The sequence below is a fragment of the Micropterus salmoides genome, unplaced genomic scaffold (assembly GCF_014851395.1).
Source record: "Micropterus salmoides isolate LMB-PRFRI ecotype aquatic unplaced genomic scaffold, ASM1485139v1 Ms_hic_scaffold_19, whole genome shotgun sequence".
Lineage (NCBI taxonomy): Eukaryota > Metazoa > Chordata > Actinopteri > Centrarchiformes > Centrarchidae > Micropterus > Micropterus salmoides.
In genome coordinates, this window is record NW_024041039.1 from 27,858,678 (window position 1) to 27,883,470 (window position 24,793).

A 24,793-nucleotide genomic window follows, 5' to 3' on the forward strand; every position below is an offset into this window, starting at 1 on the left:
TTTGACCCGGTTTTTATTGGCCACGCGTGTATTCGTCACAACTATGTTGACCTGCTGTGCGCCAAGCTCGCCAAGGGGTGGGCTGCGCTTTTGACAAATAAACGCAGGTCCCCATTAAACACCTGGTCTGGTTTTTATATAAGTTCTTTGGATGTGTAAAACCTCTTAAACCCTGTCGGGTCACCTGCTTTAGCTGTTTCTAAGCTACTTAGATCATTAATACAAATATTAATGTTTAAACTTATGATCAATATGTCAGTATGGACATGCTACACATCGTTAGATCGGTTAGATTCTCCACAATTCAGTCGTTCAGTTCATTTAATGGAAACAAGAAGCCCCAAAGTCTAATTCTTATAGATTTACCGGTGTAACCTGCCTGGTATAAGAGAAGAAAGGAAAAAAAGTGCTGACTGCCCTTACCTTTGAAGCGCTCGTTGAGTCTGCTCATTAAGTCCAAATGTGTCCGTTCTTTGATTATTTATATTCCAGTTTTTGCAGCCCAAACACTTTCAGCGGAGAAAAAGCAGAAAGAAAGAAGAATAATGAGAATAAAACAAATAGGGCTCCATCAGCTTCGCTGCTTGGATCCCTAATAATGACAAACAACGCCTGATAATTTCACATTCAGCCCCAGCTATGGTATAGTTCGCACACTGCTTCCACCAATTATAAAACCAAGTTAATTAAGATAAAACGATAATATCGGTCCCTCTCTAAAAGGCCAAACTCCCTCTCAGCAGCTGGGATGTTTGATTCAGTTCGAGCCAACATGACTGGGGGTTATAACTATAACTCCCTGTTCAACATTAATAACTTACCCCTGTAGGCCTACAATAAGGCTTTTAATCAGTCTCTGTAGGATTATATTGCTGTAGCCTAAAAGCAGCCTATAAAACAGTCTGTGGGATCTCCTACAGATGGTGATGTCATTTTCTAAGAGAGCTGATTGGTCAGTAGGCGCCGTTTTTATAGAGTTGATCTCTTATCTGGAACATAACCTGCTCCGGAACAGGTTAGCCGTTCAGCATGAGTTACCATGGCGATCTACCCCGGTAAGAAGTGAACTGCTGTCGTGGTGCTGAACACCCAGGGTTAACCCCGAAGTTACCTGGATAAGCTCAAATCCTGCTTCGTGGTACAGGCCCCTGGTGTGCTCAGTGTTGCTTTACCTGATTGTTGCTTGTAAAATATCCACCGTGTCTGCGTCTTCTAACGTCTGTAGTATCCAATATTTGTGCATTTGACAGTTCAAAATAGCACTGTAGCAGCAAGACAGAGGGTCAGTGACCTTCTACGGGGAGAGTAGTGATTGGTGGTTATGTAGGGACTGAACCCTTCTATAGAATTTGACCTCTAACCCCTTGTTTTGTTACTTCAAAATAGTACTGTACCTTTCTATGGAGTTGACCTTTTACTTTGCAGCCTCAAACCCCTCTATGGTACCTAACAGATACTAAACATGTCCTATATAAAATAAGCTTTGTTTGATGTACAGAGAGACAGAACTCTTTGATTTAATAAACTTTTATGATCAAGAACAGTGTCAAGCGGGTTTCCTCTCAACACATCATCGCAGCATTATTGTTCGGACACCACACATCATAGCGAGTTATAGTTTTCTCACCGTTGGTTTAAGTCACTGCATCCCCGACAAAACACCATGGTTGTATTTTATCATTCCGTAACGTAGTTTTGTCAACTTGAGTAGTTCACCTGTCACCTGCACACACACACACACACACACACACACACACACACACACACAGAGCCCCATCAGTGGCCCATCCGTCACCCAAAGCGGTCAACTTGGGAGAAACTGTGCTGCTGTCGTCCTCTTGCACTCTAGATGCTGCTTAAAGTTATAATGTTGGATTATTATTTCATATTTCATGGGCCATTTGGGATTTTGGAGTAATGCATATATAGGAAAGGTGGGGTTAGGAATGAGGATTGTTCATTTTTATTGATATCGATACCCTTATTGAGACTGCTTAACGATCCGATTCTTTATCAATACCACTATTGATACTTTACTATTATTTAGTGATGGTTATTTAGTAAGACCAGACCCAATGTGCAATAACGTTATATATTGAGATGACATATCACTTGCAATAAATAACATATATTGAAGTGTACATATTACTGCCTAGTTGTTTTTAATTTAATATTTTAAATACAGCTAAGTGTTGTTTCTAGAGCAGCAACATTAATGTTTACAACAGCAAAGTAACTCAATAACTTTATCTGACATCACACAACCCTGCGTCGGTGACGACACTATGGGAACACCTCTGGGCGTGGCAGGGCTGAACTATGAATGAAACTACTCCAATCCTATTGGTGTTGCTAGAACGGTAGCGTGTGACGGTGTAACTGTAGGGGTATATAAGCACGCCGGCACACAGGACATCGGTGACGACACTATGGGAACGAGAAACCCACTTAGTGTGTGCCGAAACCCCGCCTGCCCCCAGCGTGCAGAACCTGACGGCACGACTAGGAGGAGAGCACACGGGTGCAGAAGGAAGGTCCAGACTGTAAACCGAATGAACGTGTGAGGGGTGGCCCAGCCAGCCGCGTCACACAAATCCTGGAGTGACGCCCCTGCGAGGAGGGCCCAAGAAGCCGCCATGCCTCGAGTAGAGTGCACCCTTACGGCCATAGGTGAAGGTAATACCGCGCACCTGATAGGCCAGGGAAATAGTCTGAACGATCCAGTTGCTGATGGTGTGTTTAGAAGCGGGGAGCCCAGCCTTGGGGGACCCGAAACACACCAGCAACTGGTCTGGTTTCCTCCACCAGGAAGACCTCAGAGTGTAAATACTCGGTGCTCTGACAGGGCAGAGCAGATGAAGTCTCCCATTCTCCGCCATCACATGAGGTGGGGGATGAAATGCCTGCAGCACCGTGGACCCTGCCGGTCTGGCCAGAACCTTAGGGACATAACCTGGACAAGGGTGCAGGATGGCCCTGACCCTCCCTGGGGCAAACTCCAGGCATCACGGAGAAATCGAAAGTGCCTGGAGATCCCCCACCCTCCTCAGAGAGGTGATAGCGAGCAGAAAGAAATGGCCTCAGCCGACTCCAGGGGTTTGAAGGGGGCCTCAGCCAGCGCTGAGAGCGTCACCTCACATCCCAGGTTTGTTGAGAGGGACTATGGGAAGCGAAGCTTCGCTTCTGGCTCCGGCGGTAGGAACTAGCTGAGGGCTGAGCTCGTCTCTCTTCAGCCAGACCGGCGGGGTAGATATTGCTCCAACGCCTCTCCCTGCCTTTGGCGTGCTGACGACAGCATCCACTGCCTCACCAAACAGGCCAGTAGGAGAGAGGGGCATATCCAGGAGAAAAGCCTTCTCCTTCCCCTGGATGCCACAGATGACGTTCCGTAGCCACTGGAACAGGCCGTCTCCTTGGTAACATGGAGCTCAGTCAGGTCCTCCTCAGAGAGACCTCCGCCTAGGTCACAGTCTTTGTGAAGATCGGCCTGGTACGCCTGCAAGATGGCCATGGTGTATAGGCTTGCACCAGCTCGACCTGCTGCCATGTAGGCCTTGCCCACCAAAGCGGATGTCGTCCGATACGGCTTGGTGGGGAGCGCCGGCATCTGAAGGAATGAAGCGAGGGTGGGAGAAAGACAGCTCACGAGTGCTTCCTCCACCCGAGGCATCGTTCCAAAGCCGTGCTGCTTAGTTTCTGTCACGCTGCTGTAGTCCAGCAGAGGGGACGCAGTCAGCCGTGCACAGCAGCTCTCTTTTTTATTTCTTTTTTTTTTCCTCGGTCTGTTCCATGATTTACACAACTCATTGTGTAAATCAGGAAAGAATGGCAAGGATTGACGCGGGAGTGGCGCTCGGGCTGCAGAAAGCTCATTGAGGTTACTATCGGCCCGCGGCTCCTGCCCCTCCTCTCATAGCTGGGCGCGGACTGATGACGTTGGCCCGGCTCCACGGAAGTCATCCTCCATAATGCTAAGCACGTCTAGCTCCTCAGAATCAGACTGTGCAAGACTCTCTAAACTCATACCTCGGGCGGGAGAAGCCGAGAAAACAGGCTCCGAACGGGGAAGAGAGGAGGCGGAGTCAGCAGATGAGGACCAGAAAAAGGCCTCAGCTGCCCCGACGCCTTCGGAGATATCACGCTGCGATCCCCATGACTCAGCAACCGCGGGGCCTGAGCCACGGGGATAGCACATCCGACCGTCTTCCGAAAGAGAGCCGCACGAGACCTCAGCACCCTCAGGGACTGGGCCTCGCTATGGCCGCAGGCAGCCCCCCCGAGAGCTGCTTGGCCGTGCGACATCCCCAGACAGGAACACACATCTCATGAGTCTCCCCAGCCCACGCTTAGCGTGGGCATGGAAAAACACATTGTTCGGAACTGATTACCAGACATGGTCTCTACTGCTTCGTCAGGATTTCCAGATAAGACAACAACTTTCTCGATAGTGGAGCTTCCAAACATACTCCTCCGGTTACGCCATCACACGCTTCTATTCTAGCAACACCAATAGGATTGGAGTAGTTTCATTCATAATTCAGCCCTGCCACGCCCAGAGGCGTTCCCATAGTGTCGTCACCGACGCAGTTCGAGTTCCCTCGAAGGGGAACAGTCTGTGCTCCAGAAAAACATTTGGCTAATGCCAAGCTAGCGTTAGCTGTGCTGAGGACAGAGATGCTTTAATTAACCATTTCTACATGTTTAACGTTACCTTATAGATAGGTGTATTGATAAAGTATTGTCTTTTTACTTGCGAAAGTTTTAGTAACAAGCGTAGCTGTCATCAACTAAAGTTACAGCAGTTTGGAGGTAACTTAACCCTCACCACATTCCACCGCGACGGCGCATCCTCTCGCTCTGCTGCCGCTGTGTGTGTGTGTGTGTGTGTGTGTGTGTGTGTGTAGGAGCTGACAGAGAGCAGGCAGAGACTGCAGCCTGATGATTTTCTTATCCATTGCGTTTCAAATTAAATCAGATTTGACGCTCGAGACATAACGTTATATCATAGCCCGCAAGTCTCGATAGCAGTATCGATAAGCTCGAACCTTGATGATTGTCCTTTACCTGATTTTCGGGTTTTGAGACATTTTGGAACCCGGTCCTTTTGGAACCAGGTCTTGATCTCCATCCCTAGGCGGGGTACACCCTGGACTGGTTGCCAGTCCATCGCAGGGCTCAATGAGCAATCATGTTAAATAATTGACTAAAATAAATAGCTGCCCTACATGAACATTTAATTTAATTCATGAAATTATAGAACATCTGTTGTGTGAAACTGCACCTCTACCTTCTTTCTATACAGGCCAATGCTTCATTCAATAAGCGTAAAAAAAAATTTTTACTTGAAAAAACTTGAAAAAATGGTTTTAAATTTGGTGAGGAGAACATTATGACTTGTTAGGACTCAAAACTTAAAGTTCAGGACTTGGACTTCACTTGGGACTTGTTGGTCTTGACTCGGGACATGACTCGGGCTTGCCCGTCATGATCGGTCTGGACTTGGGACTTGAGCGCTAAGACTTGAGACTTACTTATGACTTGTAAAATGATGACTTGGTCCCACCTCTGCCATGAAGTAAGAGGCTGCTACAAACAGAAGTACATGTATTGTGTGTGTTTCTATGGCTTCGTTCAGTTTCATTTGATTTTGACCTTTGAATTATGGGCCCTGCAATGAGTGCGAGCCTCTGTGCAACTGCCTTCGGTCTATTCTGCATTCCCTGCATATTTGGTAGTTACGCCATTGGTTAAGTAGCTGATGATGATGTCACCTAGGGGTATGCAGTCTATGTATATAAAGCGGGGCTGCGTCTATCTTGTCATTCACTCCTTTAAGCAGAGCGGAGCATCGAGTCACCCTTTGTTCACGCCAAGATGAATAAGATGTTTATAGTTAATCTTGGAGTCCTCCTGCTGGCTGTTTATCTCATGTCATCACAGGTTAGTTTTGAGCCTCGTTTCATTCTGTCTTTAACTTCAACAGTGTGTAAATCTAAATGTGTTTTCTCTGAAAGAAAAGCGGAAAAACACATGTACAACCAAGTTGTTTTTCTCCTAGATTTATAACCAGCTCTAATGTCACATGGTGGTCTTAAATTTCTTCCTAAAATGTTTCAGCTGTAAACACAGAGTGGTGCTCTACACCAGCCTGTGATAAAGAAGAGCAATGTAGGAGGATTACAAGCAGAAATAATTTCTTTTTAAATGTAGGCTCCGCTCCCTAGCCTACTCAATAGATTTGAGGGGTTTTATAACCTGAAGTAGGCACATCGAGATTTTATTCATTGTTTCATGTCTTTAAGAGAAATGTAGGCTACAACTGTAAAGAGAAAATGACTTTGATCCTTGGACCCAAATTAAAAATAAATTGGAGACATGGTTTTCTCTGACTGTGCTAACATGTCTCCAATTTTATTTTTTCAGAAACTGAGGTTAGCTTTTATTGCCTCGTCTAATTACACTGAAACAATTAAAAAGTCAAGGGATTCTCTGGAAAATATCTTCAAGATGGTCTTTGGGACATCATTTGAGGAGTTTTAATCCTGCATGTTAGTGTATTATGAACACGTTTTGTGTTTTGATTGAAAAAAACATTACTAGCGAATATTTGCATCTTTAGTAACTTCACATAGCTGCAGTATTGTGGTAGGAGTTGAGCCAGTTTTTACTTGAGGTGCCTTTAAAGTGAGGACACGACAGTAAGGTCTCCATTAAATAAAAAGAATAAATTAATAAATATTAAAAAAATAAAATAATAATATATTTTATAAAAATAAAATATGTCCATATTTTTTAGGATGTGGTGCAAATAATCAATCTGGATCTAAAATAAACTGTTTCCAAAAAAAAGTGGACTCTTGGCTCAGGATAAGTTGAGCCACATGGGGGTCGAGGGCATCAATATCATTTCATCATGCAAACTCAAACGCCAGGTCCCAACATTCAGAATGATAGTGAAACACTGCAGCTATGTCTCCTAGTTGTTTCATATCAATGTATTGCTTTAAAGTCATCCTGTTTATCGTCATGTCTCGTGCCACCTGATGAATGGACTTCCCATTGTTGTACCTCTCCCGCTCCTCTGCCCAAACCCACAACAGGACAGCCTGTCTGTGTTCCATTTATAGAAGCATGACATAATGGTTTCTGGTCTAAAGTGCATACTGTCACATCATTTCGGTGATGCGTAAGAATGCAATGTAAAATTACAGTAAAATATCTGGCTCAACTTTTGGCTCAAATGTCCTGTCCCTGCCATTTTAACAGACTTGTGTCATCCAGCTGTTTAAGGGTAACATCATTCTAACAGTATAGCCTCATATTGTAACTTCCTAAAGCACATGAGTAAGATTTTCTCAAACCTGTCTAATTGTTCAGACACAAAAATCACTTTGAACGTCAAAAAAGTATATAAACATTGAACATGAAAAGTGAAGAACAGGACGATATGGTCTTGTATGTTGCAGGTGGTCAAGGGCGCGGACACTATAACCGCTGCGCCTACAACCACTACAACCACTGCACCTACAACCACTACAACCGCTGCACCTACAACCACTACAACCGCTGCGCCTACAACCACTACAACCACTGCACCTACAACCACTACAACCGCTGCACCTACAACCACTACAACCGCTGCGCCTACAACCACTACAACCACTGCACCTACAACCACTACAACCGCCAAGCCTACAACCAATAACGGCTGCGGAGGGAGGAACAACAACGGCTCCACCCTGCTGCTTCCGTTGGCACTTGCAGTCTGTGTCCTCTACGGCTGGTCTTAAAGACCGGACTGATGGCTCTTCACCTTTGGCACACACCGCCAAAACGGCTGGACTGGGGACACATGTTTTTTTGAATCACTTCTCTTCCAAAACACATTTTCTGTAATTTTCGCTCGTTCATTAAGTGCTGTGTTCAGACCTTGTAGCTATGCACCAACCGGGGACACTCCCTGCTGTGTTTATATAGCTGGCTTGCCCACTATGCAAAGGTATGTGCTCCTTGATGCAGGCAAAGTGATTTTTAAAAAGCTTAAAAAAGTTTGTATTCTGGAAATGGCCTATGTGACGTAGGCTAAATATGACTAGTGCTTTTGGAACTTAAATGTGTAATAAAATTTGACTTTTAATGGATAAAATCGACTGTTGTGTTTTTTGCAGGTGAGGCCATGAGGCACGCTTGCAATGTTAACAAATGCTGAAACCTGAAGTTTATATGCCTACATTGTGGTGAAGTTAAGAATGTTCTAATTGAACCTCAGACAGATTCAGAAGTCCAGGGCCACCAAAATCGGTCGGACACCCCCCACCAATACGCCATCCTTCCCTTTAAGGGCTCAGATTAGGAGTGAGACGAAACTCTTAACCCATGAGATGTGACATTGCACAAGATTGGGGCCATGGCAACAAGACAAGAAAATACTTCAATAGGCCTATTATTTAGAAAAAACTCCCCCATTTCCTGCATTCTGGGGACATTTTCTGCCACGAAGTTCGGTCCCTCTGAAGGTTTAATTAATAACTTAGGCCATCCCTTAAACTTTCATTTAGCACAATTTCATTTCAGTTTTATTTATTTTCATCACCAAATAACATCAGCATAAGCTGTACTTTCTGTTTGGTTTTTATTATCAAATATTAGCACTAAAGTAAAATGGCAGACCTGAATCTTTAAGCACAGCAGAATAACCAAGTGTTTTCTCAAGTGGCTCCAGGTGATCACAGCTGATGGAGGTGCAGTGCGACACCTGCTGATCATTTTGTGTAACTCCTTTTTTACAGTTTTTCTCAATTGTTTACACACAAATTCTGGTACTTGAGACACAATGACCACAACATGTAACTCATTCACCAACCCCCTGAACCAATTCTGCTAAACTACAAGCACAATTCCTGCTTTACACTCAAAGTGAGGGAACATCACAATGTGTGCAGCAATTACCCACCACGGCGTCATCCATCACCATGCTACCCCCTACAACACCGCCCATCTGATCACATTCCTGGACACCCTACACAACACACTCATTCCACCAGATCAGGTAGACGGGCCAGAGCAGCTCAGGTACGTTGTCATTTGGGACAACGTAAGTTTCCACAGGGCTGCTTTGGTTCGTAACTGGTTCACTGCCCACCCACGCTTTTTAGTTGTTTATCTCCCTCCAAATTCCTCAATCCTATTGAGGAATTTTTTTTCTGCCTGGAGATGGAAAGTGTATGACCGAAATCCACAAACGCGTATACCTCTCCTCCAAGCTATGGAGGATGCATGTGGAGATATAGCAGCTGATGCTTTTCATGGCTGGAATCGCCATGCTTGGCGATATTTCCCCCACTGCTTGGCCAGGAAAAACATTGCTTGTGATGTGGATGAGGTGCTGTGGCCAGACCGCAACAGAAGAGAGGATGCAGCATAGTTTGGTTTTAGGTTGTTTTTTTACTGTAACTGTGTACAGTAAATTCTTCTGTTGTTTTGTATGTAGTGTATGTGCAACTTTGTGTTGGTTGGGAATGGGATGTACACTGTGTACAATGTTTTTGTGGGACAAATAAAATATATTTGTTACCGTGTATCTGTGTGTTCTGAGTATAAACACAATATTGTCAAATATTTTACAACACACTTATGTATGTACTGTCTGTAGTAAGTGTAACACTGAACAAAAAAAAGGCCTAAGTCAATATTGAGGGGTTTTGCCCAGTGTGTGTGTGTGTGTGTGTGTTTTGATTTGTGTGTAGAGTTCTGAGAATATGAGGCATTCTTTCTGAAAATGTGTGTAAAACAATCGAAACTGTAATGTGCTTATGGTTCTATGCCATTGATCTTTATAATTATTGAGCAGACTTTCCTGTCCACAGATCTTACTAAAATAGGCCTTTATCCGTGAAGCCAGACTAAATACCAGAATCATCTTTGTTTAATTACGGTTTAACAGAACCACAAACTACATGCTCCAAAATGATTATTGAATTGCCACCTTATAAACTGTAATCTCTTAATCATCATTGCATTATTTAATCCGTTTTCTCTAGGTTTTGCTAATAAACTGGCAACAGAGTGCATATTTTTGTGTAGACAGGCAGAACCACAGCTGCATTAGAAATTTATTTATTTTATAGTGTAGCACAAACATTACTGATAGAACACACCATCCAATTAGAAGCAAGGATTTGATGAAGACAAAATACAAAACAAAAATACAAAATAAATCCTCTCAGTCATATTGATTACTCTAAGATAATGAAAAACTCTTCGATAACACATAGCTCTCGAGTTCTTTCTAAGAATTTCTATTAAATCAAAATGTATCTTTCCATTCTAAGGTTTTGGGTCAGTTCACTTCTTTTTCCCTCTTACTTCTGACATGTGGTCTGCTGTCTGAGTGACTGCTCTGTAAACTGATTATTGATGAACTTGAATCTGAACAAATAACCCCCCTCAATGGTCTTACTTCCTCTATCCACTACACTGCTAACAAAATTGCTAGCATTTCTCCTGTGTATGCTGCTACTTCATCACTAATCTCTGGAACAATAAAAGCTACTCCTCTTTTATTAACTAAACTCTTTGATGCACCTGTGTAGATCTGGATGTAACTGTGGTAACTATTAATACATGCCTGTATAGTATGTGAATTCAAAACAAACGCTGTGTTCTTGTTCTTCATTTCTAATAAGTCTGTAAGTTCTGCTGAGGCTTCAGGGAGGAGCCAAGGCAGCACTGCTGGCAGTGGTACTGTTGGACTGAAGTTTAATTCAGCTAATTCTTGCTCTGTTGCTTCTGTCCACCCAAAGCTTGTTGTCTCCCTCCTCTCCTTTTCTCAACAAGGTTTTAGAGAGCCTTACAAGTGCTGGATGATTTCACTATAAATGAACCCAGTAATTCAGAGATAACTGTATCCTTCTCATCTCTAACGCCATTTCTCCCATTTCCACCTGTAGTGCTGCTGTTGAAGTTATTTTAAATGCCTGAGACTGAATGTTGTCTAACTTTCTGAGGGATGTGCTTGATGCAGATCTAATTAATCCACAGTATATTGCCTTCAAAGCTGTTCTGTTAACTCATTTGCTGCTTCTCTCTGCCTTGGGACTTCCATGTATACACACGGATGGGTGGGGAGGTACTCTCCCTGCCTCATGGCTTTTCTACATAGGCACGTGGAGGGGCGTATGGTTGTTTTGGGGGGGGTCTTTAATGCTGCTTTCCACATAGGCATGTAGGAAGGAAGGGAGATCCCAGAACAGAGCCATACCACCAAACATAACTACAATGCTGCAATATCAGTTCTTTGATAAAAGTTGCCCTGACTGAATCACAAATCAACTATCAAATAAAATCAAAAGAGATCCGATCAGAGGGGGACACAGCAGAGTCAGTCCCGACCAGAAGGGACCCAAGGACCAGGTCATACTGTCAACCCAAACAGACACTAACAGAGAGAGCCTTCACCTGCACCTTCTAGAGGCTGTGGAGGCCCTGACCACTGAGGACTGACCCTGAGACCCTGACCCAGGGAGAGGGCGGCAGAGACACCTTTTGGAGGCATGACCACAGTGGGCAGATGGAGAGACAATAAGGAAGGAAAACATTCATGGAAAGAGGAACGTTGGGATGGAGGACACTGCAGAAAGACCACCCATATGGACCTTGTTTTTATTTATATATGCAGACAGTACTTTACTAGTTGTGCCTGGACACCTCCTATTCTGTAGTCCTGTGTCCAGCTGCGTCCTCTGGACTGATGCAATGCAGAATAAAAGGGTTTCTCCTGAGCTTGCTTTATGTTCAGATAATGCTGTGGTATTGGCTACTTGTTTAATTCTGCTGATACTCATGTATCATCACCGTGTTCAGAGATAAAACTCCATTTATTTATAATTTAGAGACATTATTTTCATACACCTTTTTTATGGGGACGTTTAGCAGGAACAAGATTTCTGATACAGAGCTAGGCGTTTACAAGAACTTACACAGTTTAAATTCTCTGCTGTTGTCGTCACATAGTAAAACCTGTAGTGAATTCCTTTTCCAGGTATTTACACAGTAGCCTCCTGAATGGCATCCCTTGTAGACTGAAAAGTTAATATCCTCAATTCCCAACTATACATACAGTAAACAATCTTGCTCATTTTATCCTAGATTGTGTGGTGATACAAGATCAGATGTATAACCAACACAGTCATGTGACCAAGGCCGCCTTGGATATTTTGGTTTTCACACCTGCTGTTCTATGAAAGTTTGTAAGTGCATAAAAACAGTGAAGCCTGCTGAAGCACATACTATCCCCTCCATCCCCCGCCAGCCCTGTGCCAAGCTGCAGTTGCTCTTCACTGGCAGCGGCCAAAGTGAGAGAAAACTGGAGTGAGGCAACAGCTGATTTGGAGTCAGTTTTACATCTCTCAGCTGATGGCGACAGGGATTGTCTGGTCTATATTCAGCCCTGAAGAGCAACTTCACCCGAAGCAGGGAAACAAAACAGGCAAGGTGATGTTTGCTGATCTTCATGGAGACAGGACTTCAGGCCCGTCAGTGAATCTTTGAAACAGCATTCTGGCAGCGCGGGCACAGGCAGTCTGCTGACTCTGCAGTGTAGCGGCGGCACCGCGGGCACCGGGCACCAGAAGTGGGCACCACTGCGATACTGTAGGCACTGTCCTCACAGATAACGCCACCTGACAGGACAGAAACACACACACTGAGCTTACTGGAAGTCATCGTTTGTTTAAGTTTTTTCACTGCACACATTTTGATCTGTTAACTGCTATCATGAAGCTGGTTATCACCAGGCTCAGTTAACTCCAACTCCAACAACATATTCAGGACAATGACTGGAGTGCCTGCAGGGTAATCAGGTTACTACAGTAGCAAACAGAGATATTCAGAGAGAAGAAATATAATTATATAATGTAATAACGACCAAAATGGAAAAAGCTGTTATTAGGAATAATATCAAAGTATTGAAAATTAGGCTATAAATAAATGTAGGATTTATGACATAGGCCTTTTTAGATATTTGGTATTTTCAACATGCTTAGTAACATTTTGGTGCTTTTTTATGTTGTGATGAATGATCTGTTATGACTACAAATTACTATTATGAACACATAAAACTGTTGCAGCTACTCATGCTGCCAAAGCAGAAAAATACAGATAGTGGGAAAAAAGGCTGAGTAAAGTCCAAAGATAACCCATAAATCTTGATTCTTGATACATGCTCCGTGTGTGTCTAATAGCATGGACAGTGGCTCGGTTCGGCAGAATGTGTTTGACAGGTAGAGATGTCTGCTGTGAGAAAGTGTCGCAAACTCTAGCATTTCCCCAATCCTGGTTGATTAACATTTGCATAGTTATATCGATAGCTTAGTGCCGACGTTCCTCACCCTCCAGGTTGATGAGGAAGGTGCCGTGGCTCAGCAGGGCATCTGGAGGCAGGTCGCGGGGTAGCTCACTGGTCAGGCTGACCCGAGATACCATCATCAGCTCAGCCAGCTGAGAGGAGGTGGAGGTGGCTTCCTCCTGGAGAGACTGGAAGTGAAGCGGAGGAGGGTATGATTATTTATTTATGCATTTAACATTGCATAAAGTCATTCAGTTGTGATTAATACTTCAAACATGGGTGTAGCATATTTTCTACTTTGTACTTATTAGCTAATAATTACAGTATTGATAATATTTTAAATGTGTTGTTACATTGCCAGTGCAAAATATGTTATACCTCTTGTAAGTGATTATTAATGTATTTTACACACATTGCAGACATTTAGTTGTATTACATTTTATCACATAGTACATATAATATGCATTTTTATATAATTGCATGTGTGTATTATTGTAGCACCCTGGAATTGATGATGTTTGATGCCATAACTTTTTCTATATCCGTTTGTAAAAGGAGTTGAACTGGAAACACAATCACTCTACTTATATTTGGTCATTTAAAGGCTCCATTGCTTCACCGTTTGCAAATATGCAGTCATTTCCAGTGTCTCTTGTGGACTCTTTTGAATTTACTTGGACCACATCTTGCAGCTTCCTACTAATACAATTAATTACTATTAATAGCGTTTGATTTACCTCCATGAGTTCAAACAGCAAACCGGGTTCAATGGCAATGGTGAGGTCGTACTGAGCTGCATTTTTGCCTGGAATGGAAGAGAGGAAGGAATCCCGGATGGCGCACGCCCCCTCAACTGCCTCCTCCAATCCCGGTCGGCGCCACACAGAGCTGCTTTTGATCCAGCCGCTCTTGAATAATGTCTCCCCTTCTGCAGAAACAGTTCAAGTTTATGAACACTCTTGTTGGCAAGCAAACACAAATTATAAGAAGTAACTTCAACGGTCTCAACACGATGTCAGCAGACACTTACTGTCATGTCCTGGTGCGTGAAGATAGACCTCTTCAGCTAGATGTGGCAGAATGGGAGCTATGGATCTGGTCATTCCATCCAGAATTTCCTCTAAAACGGTCTGACATGATCTTCTGCCCACCGAGTCCTCTGAGTCACAGTACAACCTGATCGAAAGAGGCAGGAAAAAGGAATAATGGAGGGAGAGACAACGAAGGACAGAGGGATGTGAGAGTCAGGCAAAGTAAAGCCATTGGCAGAACACAAGCACAGCTAAACCAAGGATGCTAAGTGTGGTTTTCATGTGGTGGAAAGTCTTTACCTGTCCTTGATAATGCTGAAGTAAAAGCTGGAGAGGTCTCTGGTGATGAAGGCTTGGAGAACACGGATGACCCTGCCGGCGTCAAACTCACTGTATGCGTCTGTCACCTGAAAATACAGACACACACACACACACACACACACACACATTTCAGTCAGCAGCAGACACTGAACTGAGATGAAAATTTTATCCACCTTAACACACCTTGATGCTGTACTCGCGGAGCAGGTGCAACATGTACTGATCAATGTAGTACATCTCTTTTGGGTCAACGGCCTGCACACGTGGGTCAAAGCCCTGCAGGTTGCCGAGCAGGAACTTCAGAGTATTCCTCAGCTGGGAGAGAAATGAGCGTGAAAGCAGTGAGGGTCATTCATAGAAAATAACCAGTGACGTGTACCGTGTCCTCACTGCACTGGTACCTTGCTGATGCTGTCTCTGGCTGAGTTGAGTACAGTGGGTCCGATCTGGACCTCAGAGAAGATGTTGGACTCTGCGACCCACCAACGCAGCACATCCGCCCCGTAGGCCGGCATACTGGGGTCCTGAAAGGATGAGAGACATGATAAAAAGTGTGTGGGAGAGACAAAAAGTTGTCAGTAATGAGCACTGACTGTGTAAAACATGGACGTAGCGTCCGTGGTGTTACTGTAGCAAAGGGTGAGAGCAGTCACCCTCTTTGGCGTTGTGGTCAATGTTGCATGTTTAGTACCCGGGTTTGAATCCGGGTAGGGTGACTGCTCGCCCTTCGCCCTTGGCTACAGTCTCCCATAGGTTTCTCGATGTGGGCGGCACACGGTGGATCTGGGCTTTGCTATCTTGGCAGTGCCTGCCTCTGGCTATTCTGAAAATAGGCAAAGAGGTGGAGTTGAGGTAAACTAAATGAAACCTGGTTGCTGAACCATTGGCTGGCCACCTGAGAGTGCGGCAATCTGTCACTCAAAGCAGCCACATCCTTTATTCAGCTTAACTTTAAGCCTTAATGTAATTTAAACAGAACCTTAACCTTCAGAGATTGACTCGCTTTTGGAGAAAGTGGACATTGGACTGCAGTTTTTGGCACTTGGCATTTTTCAGCTCCGGAGGTTGCTGCTTGCTATTAAGACAATGATTAATGAATTAAATGAGGTTAAAGTGGCCATTGTTTAAAATTGCAATAGTTGAAAGCTTCAAGAGCAAATGGAGTGCACCTTCAATAAATATAAAATTTTTGCATGCTTTTTAGTCCATTTGTCAAGGTTTTGAAATATCAGCTGAGATATTGATCTAGTTTTTCAAATGTTTTATACAATATAAAAGGATATTCTATTTAACTCCATGTATTAGGGTGTGGTTAAAGTCTCAGCAGCAGATATATGAAAACTTGGCAAACAGATCAGAACCGTCCGTTTGGCTTCACACCACTAAGGGTCAGTAGTAGGGCTGCACAATATATAATTTGTGTCAAGAAAGTCAAATTAACTCAACCATCTGAACTTTTTCGCTGCTTGATACAAAAGGAAAGCTAGCACGGTTCTCATTTTCCATGACTAATCTACAAGTCTGTGCGATTTAACATAACATTAATATACTCCGATTTAAAGTTTGTTGCTAGTGAGTGACAAACAGGCTCTGCATGCACAATGAACCGCCAATAACAATGTTACTCTTAATCAGTTCATCAAACAACTCAAGCAGGCTCCGCCCCCGTTAGCTGTCGACAACAACTTAAAAATAAGTGAGGAACAGGCAAAAAAATAAAATACTGAAACAGTGGATTTGGCTGCAAAAAGTAAAGAAACTTTTGTAAACCACCCAGAGGGCTGTTTTATAGCTGCTCTTTTTTATTAACATTTGTTGAAAATATGTTTATTGCATTAAAGCTCAAGAAAGGATAGTTTGGTCTCATCTGGTTAAAATCCCTTTTTTTCATATCACAATATATATCGCAGAAAAGAAAAGTATTGCAATGTAATTTTTTTCCAATATCGTGCAGCCCTAGTCAGCAGGAAAAAAAACCTGTGATTTGGTAAAACTGACGACATAAATCACAGGACAGTTTGTTTTCCCAGAGGCCAATAATTTGTTGGGGGACTTTTCACCGTCTCGCCCCTGACCTTACCTTCCCTCCATTAATGACTACATCAGGATCCACAACATTGCCCAGGGACTTGGACATCTTCTCTCCTTTCTCACTGACAGCAAAGCCATGGACCAACAGAGACCTACACACACAAACACACATCAGTGTCTCATATCAGAAAGTGGAGCATATTGCTGTGATTGAAACTTTAGAATATATAACTATTCTAGTGGTTTAGTATATATCTGTCAGCACAAAAACAACATTTGTTTTAATTGATATTTGTATGTATTGTTTGAGGATGTTGCATAATTGTTGCTTAAAAGAGCACTATGCCAATTTTACACATGAACACAGCTGTTGAGGAGCACTGCTTCAGTTCAGTCTGAACAAATAGCCCTGATCATGTCATCATCATCATGTCCTTGGGCTTGAGACATCAAATATTTACCAGAAGGCACACATTGAATGAAAAGTTGTGGGGTTTGAAAGAAGTGGGCATTTAGGAGGCAAGGGGAGTCTATCTGGAAAGACACTCTCAAGTTGCATTATGGGAAATATAACATCAAGACATTTGTGCTTGACCAATGCTAGAGACCAAATTCAATTTAGTCCATTCTTTTAAAAACCTGTCTCTTGTGACTCCCCCCAACTTTATGAGTCAAGCAACTACCATCTTTAAGTGTAACTTTTGTGTTATTATCAACAATTAAGTAGTCTTGTGTGCCTTTTAAATAAGCTGTTAACCTAAAACTATTCATTTTCAGTCACTTTAGACTTTGTGCATACCACAGTGAGTGATTGGGAAACTCACTTGTAAGGTGCCTTGTTCCTAACGGCAACGCTGGTCAGCAGTGAGGATTGAAACCAGCCTCCAATCTGGTCCTTTCCTTCAACATATGCATCTGCTCTGGAGTCTGTCTCTGGGTGAGGAGTAGAGAAGAAAGCGAAAGAAAGTCTGTTGTACACTCGTGTCACAGAAATGAAGTTAACAAAAAGATGGTAAGTATATGTCTCAGAGGACAGAAAAGGAAGAAAGACCAGCCAGCGTTACTTGTAAAATTACAACCACGCATCATGTGAGCAATGAATACACTTACAGGTAACCATTGTCCTACACATGTAATATGTTTTATACTTTCTGTGAATATAATCCAATTAATCTTGTTTCCATCCTGTATAGACGCCTTATTTTGAAAACCGGACGTTGTCACGTGTGTTTCCTCGCGCTAAATTCATCAAGTCCGACGCGGTTTGATAAATAATGTTGGATGTGGTTCTCATATGGCGTAACATGAAGACTTCACAGCCTCTCTTCAGGTAGGACTCATACTGCAGCACTTGTCTTTGTAAAAAGACAAACTGACTGATAAAGTCGTTAACCTGCCTGTCTTTGACTTGAATTGACTTTTTAAGGCTACTTTACAAACTTGTTGGAGCAGTTTCTCCTTTTATAATACCTTCACATGTTGCCTAACAATTGAAATTATCCCCCACACTTGTATGATGTATAGTTTAAAAACTAGACTCAGTTAAGGTGGACATCTCTGGTGCTTTATTTACAATAAAAAATCCTCTACTGATTTTATTGTTGTCATTCTACTAATGTTGATTTGCAGACTCCTAGCAAGGTGACCCTGGTATGCCGAGAGCACACTGCCTTATAATCCGGGTTTGTGCTCAGCAAACTACTGCTTCTGCTTACAATACACTTTGCAAAGCAACCGAATTAGTGGACTACGTAAGGCAGGTGAAAGCAGCTTTCTCTACAATAAAACTAATGAAAGGAGACTTGATTAAAAGGCATTTTGAAAGCTGACAGTTACTGAAGTGAATTAACCGCTGCCACTCTGACAACAACCCTGATGAGTCAGTGAAGAGAGACAGAAGTTTAAAGGAGCAACATTATCACATGAATGTTCAATCTCATATGAAAGCAGTCACTTTCTAGTAAAAGCATATCACGTTTATAGAAGTCTGAGGCAGTAAGAGGAGAAGTATCAGCAGCTGTGGACAACAGTTTTAAACAATCACATCCTCTCATCTGACCAGGATCTACCAGTATTAATAAATGGAAGTAAAACTTATATAGTGTTAGGGTTCATCTGTATTTCACATGTGCTGATGTGATCTGCGTAACAGGACATATTGAAGACTTTTCAGGTCTACCTTCTAGCACAGCGGCCCATGATGCGCCACTGTCAAACCAGATGTCTAGGACGTCTTCTCCACGAACGTAGTCAGTCGCTGGCCCTGCTTTACTCTGACAGACACACACAGGGACGTGGTCGTGAACAAGAAGTGATTAATCAGTTGGAACAAAACTGACAACTGATGATTACATTGCTAATCATGTTTAAAGCAGGAGCAGGAGAACTGTAACTCAAACTACTCTGATAATCCCACTGTACACTACTCTGCAGACAAAGTTAAAGCAGTAGTTTATCAGTACATTGAGCGACAAGAGAGTAAAAACTCTGCAGTGCTGCAGACTTGGGAGATAATTGTTTGTCTGTAACTAGGTAAATCTTTTCACATTACTAGTAGTCATTCAATTCATTGTTAATATGAAATCTGCTGATTGATGTGGCTTCATCAAGAAAACATTTATAAAATTCAATTTAAACATTTAACTGCTTTTTCAAAGTGAATATTTGCTGCTTCCTGTGTTTCATACTGTTTAATCATACAGGCATGTGTTTATTTAAGTGTTGATAAAAGGAAATTCTAAGCTCTGGCTAAACTTGCAATTGCCATTTTATTGTGGAATTTGACATTTTGTGGGATAACCAATCAGTAAGCATTCAAATTCACAAAATGTTTCACAATGAAAGACTGACGCAAATATTACAATTTTTAAATACATTTAAAAGCTGATTTTTCTTTTCAAAATGTCAAAAAATCCATTACAGTTCTACGTAATTAGTGTCTCCTCTTGCAAAGTTTAATTCGCCTCTGAATTAGCATTAATAAAAAAAAAAAATCTGATGCATTACTGAGGCAGGTTCAAACCCACAAACTGGTCACTTAATCTCACCTCACAAACACACATACAGTTTTACTCACCTTTTTGAGCACAGCTGGTGGCAGCAGAGCCTCAATGGGAAGCTCCCACCAACAGTCACTGCCCTTTTCTTTGAAGAGCCCTGCAATGTGGGACACTGTGTGCCTGCAGAGGCCAGAGACATGGACGATGTTCAGTATATCACGTATTTCTGTGTTTGACTATGAAAGAGACTTTGTTTGTCTGCAATATCTATGAAAATGTGACCATGCATGTATTATCTGTGCGTATCCAAGCATGGGTACAAGCATGCAAGTGTCTGCATGTTGTGCATCAGCTTACTTGTTGATCAGAGCCTCTCCAGTCTCTCTGTGGTAGAAGACTGGGATTGGGACGCCCCAGCTTCGCTGTCTAGAGATGCACCAGTATGTCCGTCTGTCCAGCATGGCCAGCAGGCTGCCTCTCGCCGACTCTGGCAAAACATGCACCTTCTGCAGTGCCTCCTGGAAAAACACACACACACAAACAATGGATCGTTTTTCCTTGGAAACTAACTGTAAATATGAAATAACATCCTTGAAACATAAATCACAACCCCTCCTGGAAAAGCAAAATGCATCAATGTCTGTGCACCAGGAACAGGCTGTGTCTTCTCCCAGCATATAGAAAAGGAGCTCTTCCAGCTTTACCTTGGCCTTGTCTTTAAGTGAGGCTGTGCTGATAAACCACTGTTTACTGGGCCTGATGACGACAGGCTGCTTTGTTCTCCAGTCATATGGGTAACTGTGGACACACTGCTCCTCCTTCACCAGAGCCCCACACTCCTTCAGCATGGAAATCACTAACACACACACACACACACACACACACACACACACAAAAGAGGAAAAAACAAAAGTCAACATGTGCTACGTAATGTAATTCTATTATGTTCCCTTTTCATTCATATCTATCCTGTACCTTTGTCAGTGCCTTCTGTCATCACAGACAGATTCTGTAGCTCAGGTCCGGCCAGTTCAGTGAACTTGCCGTCCTCATCCACCATACACTCCTATGGTGGAAGAAAAACATACAGTTACTTAGAGACACAATACATGTCCTGTCAAACAATGTTTAGCTTTTGTCCTTGATAAATACCTGAAACAGTTTATATATAAACTTATCATTTCCACAATGAATTTTATGGTCATCTTGCAAATATGTCTGGGGTATGTTGTGAACTATAAAAAAAACAAAAAAACAGTCTTCCATGGCACAAACAAGCAGCTTTCTTGATTCCAGAAACCAGAACATACCACAGACAGTTTAAACTGTGAAGCCACACTGTAATCGTCCATGCCGTGAGCTGGTGCTGTGTGGACCAATCCTGTTCCTTTTGCCATAGTCACATGATTGGCCGGCAATAGCGGCACTTCCTTGTCAGGAATTGTGGGATGTTTGCAGATCCCACCCTCAAGTTGAGAGCCTTGGAAGAAGGAGGAGGACAGGGGACCTTAGCATGGCTGTGTTTGAAACTAACAAGACTGCTGTGCGTTTGTGGCAGGATTACCTGTGAAGGTGCCTACACTCTCCAGCTCCGTGCCCAGCAGTGCTGCCATGCAGGCCGTGCGCTCCGCGGCCAATAAGAGCAGCTGAGAGTTGTCTGCTCTCTTCACCACCGAGTACCTGCAAACAGGAAACAAAGCCCTTACTAAAGGCATAAACGAGTTAACTGCAGAAAAATCAGTGTTAGTGTTTACAACAGCCGATAAATGACAATTAACGAAACAGAGAGACGGATCCTTCGATCGTGTTACGAGTGTCGTCAATGGCTACTTTTCTCCACCGAGGGCACTATGCAACTCCCACAACACATTCCACCACAAACTTCGGCAATCAGCTGACATCATCAGCTGTACTTTGGTTTAAAGTACTATTTAGAAGTTTATTTTTAAACTGCATTTTCTCTCTCGTGTTATAACTATAACTACTGTTTCTGAAAAGAAGAAGAAGAAAAAAAAAAAGAATAATCGACCGATATATCGGAATATAAATCATTTTAACATTTGTAATCTGTATCGGTCAACACAAATTCCATATTGGTTCACACTGGCCATTAATAAAATCTCCATGAGAGATTGGGTCTCCTCTGACCTCCGTATCTGAGTGATGGGGAATCCTTCTATACAAAAAAGCTAATTTCAGACAAGACAAGAAAACAAGAAGATTAAGCTGGTTCTCCACTGCATTACATGTTCATTTTTCCATTTTAAATTCTCTTTTTAAAGTCTCCCCACTATTTCTCAGCTCCTAGTAATCCTTCATACAAATGAGCCATGGGACAGAAAACCCAGAGGCTGCTGGGAAATGTGGTTTAGGTTTCAGGGACACCAATAAACACCACTCACGGAAGAAAATGGCAGTAATCAGTAATTGTGTTAGAATGATTAAATTTTTATTTTTGCTTGAAATTATTACTCACTACTGCATAAAATTAATCTGCAAAAATTTAGATATAGATTGCTCATTTAAGGATTTTTTAAAGCACAAATTTTAAATGTAATTTTAATGACGACTTACTGGGCGTTGGGCATGTAGCAGACAGCCTGGTTGGCAGGAATGGTCCAAGGCTGGGTGGTCCACACCAATCCAGAGACACTTTCCAGACCTGCTGAGGCACACAAACCATACACCGTGTAGAGATGTCCCACCCAGAATAATTATATTTTAAAAAGCTCTGAATTAGCCGTATGTGCTTGGGTGTTTCTAATACCTGCTTCTGAGGCTATCTTAGACGGCAGTGTGATTAAGGGGAATGTGGCATAGACGGCTCTGCTCACATGCTCAGGGTTGTACTCTAACTCTGCCTCTGCTAGGGCCGTTCTGTAGAGGCACAGATAGGATTCAAGCATACAGTAGCAACGGTATTATCTATTGATCTCAAATAGAATGGATTCAAATACTGATGACTCCATGCAGCAATAAACAATTAACTCAGTACCTTGATGAAGGAGACCAGAAGACTGGCTTGTAGTCGTTATAGATGAGACCCTGAAGAACGACAAAGTGGAATATAAATGCTAGATTGTCTAGAGAAAAACTAATAAAATCAAAAGTGTTCTCATTGGCCACCTTGCTGTGCATCTCCTGGAAGACAGTCAGCTGAGCGGCCTCATAGGACCCATCATACGTGTAGTAGCACTGGTCCCAGTCAGCCATTATGCCCCAGCGCTGGAAAGCAGCCTTCTGACGAGCAATGGCCCCCTCTGCAAACTCTCGTGCTAGATAGGATGAAAACAACACATTACAGCAGCTTTAAATGTAACTGGCCTTATTGTTCATCCAGCTTTCTGTCCGTCTTTACCCTTCTGTCTGATCTGAAGCGGACTAAGGCCGCTGGTCCCCAACTCCCCCAGAGCCTTCAGCTCGATAGGCAGGCCATGGCAGTCCCAGCCTGGGATGTAGTGGACCTGCCGCCCCCTCAGCATCTCAAAACGGTTACGGATATCTTTCAGGATCTAGATCAAACAGGACACAGCAAAGTGACTCATTATTTTGGATGTTTGAACCACCAGGAAGCTTCTAACAGAGACTAAATCCTGCAGTGCTGCAAGTGTCTGCAGAAGCCACATAATAATCAATGATTACTCAATGTTACTTGTAATAATACACCATAACAATAGGGATTAGCTGAAACATGACAAGCAGACGGTTAACTGATCACCTTATTGAGTGCATGCCCTACATGAGGGTCTCCATTGGCATAGGGGGGTCCATCATGAAGACAGAACTCCTTCTTGGCCTTCCTCTCTCTCTGCCAGGAGTACACATCTGCAAATCCACACTCCTGCAAAAGTAAGAGAGTAAAATGGCAAAAAGAAAGCATAATTAAATTGGAGCTAACGTTATCTGTAGCAGTGCTTAACCATCAAGATACTGTAACTTAACGTTAGCAGATTTGTGTTGGGCAAATGGAAGTATTATAATGAGGGGGAAGGGGGAAATAATTGCCTCTCAAAGCATCTGATGCATGCCGAATTGAAGACGGAACCATAAATAAATGGAGACGACCTTAGGTCATGTGCTAAAATGTGTGCCCAGCTGTCAAGGAGAAGGAGGAAATTAACTTGACACATTTTTCAATGAAGGGTCGTCCACCTCTATGCTTCGTCGTACCTGTTGTATCTCGAGTTCTCGGTCCAGCAGTTTCTGTCCGGTCAGTTTCATTGGGAAGTCAGTCCGGGGAAGGAGCACCGTGTCTCGGTACAGGCCCTGAGCAGAGCCCGTCTCTGCGGGCTGAGCGCTGCCGTCCCCCGCACCGACACCCTGCCAGCGGCTGGAGCTGAAGGAGAGAGCCCGGTGGAGGAGGCCGCCTCCCCGGTGTGACCTCCGTCCCCATCTCGCTAGCGTCTGGCTCACTGCCGAAACTCGGCACAGCAGCATGGAGAGGCGAGGTAGCGGTGCGGCCAAGCAACACCACGAAAGCTCAAAATTGTTGGGCTGTTTGGGAGTTTTGACAGTGTGAACTTCTCGTGTTGTTATATCGCGCCCTTCTTGCAACGCTGTGTTTCTCGGGAAGAAATTGAAGAGGGGACAACTACGGAAACCCAGCTGGGTCAATAGTAAACCAATCAGTGGCGATCTCGCACGTCTTATAATGTCACTGATTCTGCAAGCCTCAGATCTTGCGACCGGGAGTTCCAAAGCTGAGGGGCCCCTAATGCAAATTTCTGCTCACACTAATTATGTAGCCTACTCATAACAAACACTGCTGTCTGTTTAGATTGTTTATTATTTTGGTAGTCTTTAGCCTATTATCAATTCCGACTTGACACTTGCGGAGTTGACATGTTTATTGACAATATTTAGTTTTCTCACTGCCTGCAAGTGGTCACAATGAGTAATTACAATTTAAGCCACAGTTGCAGATGTTTTCATTTGCTTATGAATAAATCTTAATAAGTCTTGGCAGGCTTCTGAGATGCCTTCGTCAATATGAATAAAGTAGAAAGTAGTTCATGTGCCCTAAGCGTGCAGTCAATATTTCTGCCACCCGGACGCCTTGTGCTGCA

At 43.2% G+C, this 24,793-nt stretch overlaps 2 protein-coding genes across 3 annotated transcripts; one reads left to right on the top strand and one right to left on the bottom strand.

The window, feature by feature from the left end:
* The first annotated feature begins 5,847 nt into the window (after positions 1-5,847).
* LOC119910929 (protein new-glue 2-like) lies at positions 5,848-8,141 on the top strand. The gene is made up of 2 exons (XM_038729776.1): positions 5,848-5,940; positions 7,467-8,141. The coding sequence occupies exons 1-2, from the start codon at positions 5,875-5,877 to the stop codon at positions 7,788-7,790; spliced, it is 390 nt and encodes a 129-aa protein (XP_038585704.1). The 5' UTR covers positions 5,848-5,874; the 3' UTR covers positions 7,791-8,141.
* Positions 8,142-11,857: 3,716 nt separating this feature from the next.
* Positions 11,858-24,702, bottom strand: iars2 (isoleucyl-tRNA synthetase 2, mitochondrial). 2 transcript variants are annotated; one of them, XM_038729778.1, is made up of 23 exons: positions 23,898-24,702; positions 23,446-23,568; positions 23,086-23,239; positions 22,854-23,002; positions 22,723-22,772; positions 22,495-22,604; positions 22,302-22,389; positions 21,292-21,407; positions 21,038-21,207; positions 20,703-20,793; positions 20,432-20,583; positions 20,085-20,245; positions 19,805-19,907; positions 18,908-19,001; positions 17,553-17,661; positions 16,778-16,880; positions 15,099-15,221; positions 14,881-15,012; positions 14,677-14,783; positions 14,376-14,521; positions 14,083-14,273; positions 13,389-13,533; positions 11,858-12,680 (listed from the first exon to the last, which is right to left on the bottom strand). In XM_038729778.1, exons 1-23 carry the CDS (start codon positions 24,162-24,164, stop codon positions 12,535-12,537), a joined length of 3,030 nt encoding a protein of 1,009 aa, XP_038585706.1. In that variant the 5' UTR covers positions 24,165-24,702; the 3' UTR covers positions 11,858-12,534. The 2 variants fall into 2 exon arrangements, with proteins under 2 accessions (XP_038585706.1, XP_038585705.1); XM_038729777.1 differs by having other exon boundaries at positions 22,302-22,392.
* Positions 24,703-24,793: the final 91 nt, after the last annotated feature.